This window comes from Aulonocara sp. 'chitande type north' Nkhata Bay, linkage group LG4 (assembly GCF_057382095.1).
Source record: "Aulonocara sp. 'chitande type north' Nkhata Bay isolate Kocher_YH1m ecotype deep benthic linkage group LG4, A_spYH_male_GT1.1, whole genome shotgun sequence".
In the NCBI taxonomy this organism is placed as follows: Eukaryota; Metazoa; Chordata; class Actinopteri; order Cichliformes; family Cichlidae; genus Aulonocara; species Aulonocara sp. 'chitande type north' Nkhata Bay.
In genome coordinates this window covers 12,575,013-12,580,574 of record NC_141347.1, presented here as the reverse complement: position 1 = coordinate 12,580,574, position 5,562 = coordinate 12,575,013, and the positions used below count along the sequence as shown (strand labels likewise).

The following is a 5,562-nucleotide window of genomic DNA, read 5'->3' as shown; positions in this document are numbered from 1 at the left end:
GGCCTGGAGCCTGGGGCTCGCTCGGGCCACTTCGGAGGTGGGGTGCCCCCGGCCTCTCGGCCTGGGGCTCGGTCACTCAGGCGCAGCTGGCTGCCGGCGGAGCTCACGGGCGCATCACTGCAACTCCCCCTGGCTTCTGCTCTGCGGCTGCTGAGTGAGCCCTCATCTGGGACTCTCCTCAGCTCTTTCCGGGACAGTGGCGCGGCTGCCCCTCTGTTGGTCTTCCTTGGTCTCTTGTGTTCTGGGGGCCTCTGGATGTCTGGAGTTTTGATCTCCTCCACACCTGCTTCATGCCCTGGAGGATGGGGCTGTGGCCCCCCCACACCCTCTAGCAGATTATTACATGAAGGAACCTTTTAAAAAACAAAAAACAAGCGCGTCCATGCTCACAGGTGTACACACGGGTGATCACACCCACAAACTACACCCTTTTTGGCTCCTACCTCAAAGCACACTGTGTTCTGTTGATCTTATGTGCTGCACAATAATGTTTAACATTTAGTATTTACTGTCATATTCCCATATATCATTGTGATGTTGTTTATTCTATTACTCTTGTTCTCTTCTGCTTGCTTTCTTTTTTCTTTCTCAGCAGGTGATCCAGGTGATTGATATATGCATTTTTTTTTCTCTGCCCGTTCTGTTGGTTTTTGTCTTTTGCCCTTCTCCCCCGTCCCTCTTCTCAGCTGTTTCTCTTTCCCTCTTTCTTTCTCCCCTTCTTTCCCCCAGTCAAGTCTGTCCCGTATTCAGTAAGTGAAAATAAAATAAACAATAAAAGGTGAATCAAATGGACCATTACGGCAAGGCTGGGATGGTCAGTTTGGTAAAGTAAATCCGTTGGGCATCTTTCTTTGCCTTTAGACAACAATTCTGATGGCAAAAGAGCCAAACGGGACAGGCCAAAAAAAAAAAAACAAAAAAAAAAGAACTGTTCACTCCTGATTGGACACTGAGCTGCACCACCTTCTCCTTCACTCCTCCATCTTGCTGTCCTCTGAGCTCTCTCTCCTTCATCTCCAGGGAACGAATCAGAGTGCGAGCACCCAACCTGTGGACTGTTAATCTGCAGACAAGGAAGAAAACATTTACAGTTCTAATGTTTCCTATTTTTGCTACATTAGTACATCACTGACTTTTCTGTTTTTCTGTGCTGAGGGTGCATTCTTTTTATATTAGAATTAGTAGAGTTACAGAGGGTATATAGAGTGTGAACATAAAATAAGAGCTTGATTAGGCTGTAGAAACGGATGAAAATCCAGTAAAGTGAAGAGTGTGTGTGTGTGTGTGTGTGTGTGTGTGTGTGTGTCTGGCAGGAAGTCTGAATATAGCTTGTGAGCTTGTGAGAGACGTTTCAAAAGGAAAACAGAGGAATTAGAGAATGAAAGTGCTAAGAAATAGTAATGAAAATGATATTAAATAAATGTCTTAGTGTGTTAATACAGGTGCCCATGGACTTGGCTCAACCTCAGATGAGTACAGCGGCAAAATGATAGATTAACATAATTGGAACGACAAGCAGGCCAGGCTTTGGCTGAAACTTTACAGCTTCAACTCTCATCCTGCCCTTATCCTGAGAAGAAGCTTAAAGGACAGTCAATCTCCTGATGAAGACAGAAAACAGACAGAACAACACCGTAGATTTGAAGAATTAACAGCAGGCAGAAGACAGTACAACTGACCTAAAACACTGAAGGGTCCAGCAGCATGTATGTTAATGGAACATGTGCTCTGAATTACAAGCTGGAAAGTGTACCAGTGACATGACTGTGTGAAAGCACTGCATTGGACTGTCTGAGTTCATATTTGCCATGCTGGGAGTTAACCGCCAAGAAAAGACTGAAAAGATGAAGAGAGAATGAACAGAGAAGAAGAAACGGCTGATTTGGGCCTGTGTTTGATTTGGGAGGCCACACAGGAAGCTGTGAGAAGAGGGGACGAGGACCGGTGAGAGGTGAAGGCTGGACGTGTTCAAGTGAAAGTATAGGAAAATTGGGTTGAAAATTGAGGCTGAACTTGTGGGGTTTAGAAATGTCCAGAGCATCGCAACAGAAAGGTGAATTAAAAAAAAGAGAGAGAGCGGGATGAAGAAATAAATAAACTAATAATACATAAATGAATAGAAAAATCTTTTGTATATGGCGAGGTGCTGTGGGCACCTAAGTCTTTGATAGTGTAGAATTTTCAAGTCAATACCATGGTTGCATCTACTGAAAATCTCTGTGAAGCTTAAATCTCAATGACCTTGACTTCAAGGTCAGAGGTCAACTTTTCTGAAAATCAGAGGAGTTTCACATTCATAACACAGGTATGTCTACTAGGAGGCTGAAGGGTAGCACTATATATTTATAAACAATCAAAAACAACAATTATTACGCAATTTATTTCCAATTTGTATGGAATTTATTTCTGTAAAGGTGGTGTTTTAGGTCTGATTGAAGGACTGATGTGATGGTAAGGTGTCCGCTGCTGCGCTTTGAAGATTGGTAGGCTTTTTTTTTTTAAATTTTCACAAGAATTGCTACTTCCCCTAGAGTTTTGGCCACTCCAACAATCAGAAGATTTCCCTATGAGCAAGCATTTAGCGACAGTGGGAAGGAAAAACTCCCTTTAAAAAGGAAGAAACCTTCAACAGAGCCAGGCTCAGGAAGGGACAGCCCTCTGCCACGACTGGTTGGGGTGGGGGGAGTGAAAATTTAAAAAAAAGAAGCCAAAGTGATCATTATTGAAGCAGCTTAATTAATTTTTGCATTGTAATTTGCTGTTAATGTCATTTTCCAACCCCAGTTTGTATTTTTATCACTTTTGTCCAGGGTGGAAGATGCCATGCTGGAGACTGATTCAGTATGGTCTTTCAATGTTGATACATGGGAACCTTTTAGAGAGGCCAGGGCTGAAAAAGGGATGCCGGAGAACCTGAGAGGGTGTTATCCGCTGGTGTGCATCCAAGGCCAACATCTGTTTAATTAGGCTGACAAATAAGCGTTGGCCAGCTTCTGGTCCTCGTCTAAACATCATTAGCTGTTCGAGGTCATCCAGACGTGTAAGTATTATGTATCTTGTCTCCAGGGATTCATGTCCTGTCCCTGGAACAGAGCCTTTATATTGTTCTTCCGTCTTAAATGTCCAGCGCTGTTGCTTGTATTTGTCTCCAATGAAATAGTTTTCAGTGTACACGCCAGAGTCTAGCACATGATCTGGTGGCTGACCCTGAGTCTCTATGATGAATTTCAGATAATCATAGTCATTCTCCGAAGGGTAGAGTGGCACCCCTGTAGCAAGCTCCACAGCCACCAGCCCCAGAGACCACATGTCACTTGCTTCATTGTAAGGAAGGCCAAGCATAACCTCAGGTGCACAGTAACCAACCGTCCCCACAAAGTCACCAGGTATCACTGCAGACGCAGGACATGCGAGGCCAAAGTCTATAAGTTTGACTTTGATGGGAGACTCATGGCGGTTTACAACCATGATGTTTCCAGGTTTGAGGTCAGCGTGCACCATTCCCACAGAACTCAGGTGGGACAGAGCATTTGTGATTTGACCTAAAATTGGCCTGACTTCGCTTATGGGGAGACCCTGTTTATTCCGGTCCCCTATGTAGTCCCACAGGCATTGATCAAGGAGTTCAAATTTCAGGCAAACCCGCTGTCCGTCGTGGAAAAAGCCGTTCCATTGAACAATGTTGGCGGCATCTGGATCCAACCTTCGCAGCTGCTCCAAGATGAAAATTTCCACATGTGCCTGTTGCAGAATATCAGGGTCGCTCTTGTTGACTTTAATGGCAACAGCTTGGTTGGTTGTTGTGTCGCGACATTTGGCTACAATACCAAAGCCCCCTTCTCCGAGGAAAGCCTCTACCTTGTAGTGCTTTCCCAAAATGCTCCCTTTAACTAATTCAAGCTCATCTGAGCTGAATGATGGACTGGCTGATGTGTGGACGAATACTTGCTGAGAAAATTCAACCGAGTTTTGAAAACTGCAGTTGATTTTCTGTGATCTCTTGCTTTCCAAGTTTGAAGGGTGCTGAAAGACCACAGGGTTTTGTGATCTTTCAGCACTCATGTCAATGCACAGGGAACTCTTAGGGCTGAAAAAGGGATGCCGGAGAACCTCCAAGGGTGTTATCCGCTGGTGTGCATCCAAGGCCAACATCTGTTTAATTAAGCTGACAAATAAGCGTTGGCCAGCTTCTGGTCCTCGTCTAAACATTATTATTTGTTCAAGGTCATCCAGACGCGTCAGTTTTATGCATCTTGTCTCCAGGGACTCATATCCTGTCTCATACTGAAATTGTTGGTCAGTCTTAAATGTCCAGCGCTGTTGCTTGTCTTTGTCTTCAATGAAATAGTCTTCAGTGTAGACGCCAGAGTCTAGAACATGATCTGGTGGCTGACCCTGAGTCTCTATGATGAATTTCAAAACATCATAGTCTTCATTTCCAGGGTAGAGTGGCAGCCCTGTAGCAAGCTCCACAGCTACCAGCCCCAGAGACCACATGTCAATTGCTTCATTGTAAGGAAGGCCAAGCATAACCTCAGGTGCACAATAACCAACCGTCCCCACACGGTCACCAGGTATCACTGCAGACGCAGGACATGCGAGGCCAAAGTCTATAAGTTTGACTTTGATGGGAGACTCGTGGCGGTTTACAACCATGATGTTTCCAGGTTTGAGGTCAGCGTGCACTATTCCCACAGAACCCAGGTGGGACAGAGCATTTGTCAGTTGACCTAAAATTGGCCTGACTTCGCTTATGGGGAGACAGTGGTTTTTCCGGTCCCATATGTAGTCCCTCAGGCATTGATCAAGGAGTTCAAATTTCAGGCAAACCCGCTCTCCGTCGTGAAAAAAGCCGTTCCATTGAACAATGTTGGCGGCATCTGAATCCAACCTTCGCAGCTGCTCCAGGATGAAAATTTCCAATTTCGCCTGTTGCAGAATATCAGGGCGGCTCTTGTTCACTTTAATAGCCACAGCTCGGTTAGTCATGGTATCACGACATTTGGCTACAATACCAAAGCCCCCTTCTCCGAGGAAAGCCTCTACCTTGTAGTGCTTTCCCAAAATGCTCCCTTTAACTAATCCAAGCTCATTTGAGCTGAAGGATGGGTGAGCTGACATGGTGAAATGTGTCAGCTTGGTCGGTGAATTGCTAAGTAAAATTCTCTCAAAACTCTCCAAAAAGGGTTTGCTTGCTGTCAGGTCAAGGTCCGTTGAGCATTAAAGTTTAACAGAGCAAAGCTCCTACTTAAGGGTTTTTCTCTCAGCAAGATGATGACATAACAAAGGATCTATGTCATCATCTTGTGATGTCACAAGATGTCACCTTTTTTCACAAGATGCATTCCATTTGGATCAAAGGCATTCTATTTTTTCAGTTGAAACACTAAAAAAAAACAATGTTTCAACAGGCCAGGCTGCATTTTCTGCTGCGACATCTCAACAGGAGATAATAAGATAAAGACAAGGAAGACTGGTGATCTATCCATATCAGCAACATCGGCAGCTTTCTAGTGCAGGAAGTAATAAATTCAGCCCTCGTGTTTGCACTACAGGTTGCTT

The 5,562-nt window shown here is 44.7% G+C and overlaps 1 protein-coding gene across 1 annotated transcript; it reads right to left on the bottom strand.

The window, feature by feature from the left end:
• Positions 1–2,384: 2,384 nt before the first annotated feature.
• LOC147332083 (uncharacterized) lies at positions 2,385–5,204 on the bottom strand. Its single transcript, XM_086288480.1, has one exon. It carries the CDS (start codon positions 5,119–5,121, stop codon positions 2,839–2,841), a length of 2,283 nt encoding a protein of 760 aa, XP_086144606.1. The 5' UTR covers positions 5,122–5,204; the 3' UTR covers positions 2,385–2,838.
• Between the last annotated feature and the right edge of the window lie 358 nt (positions 5,205–5,562).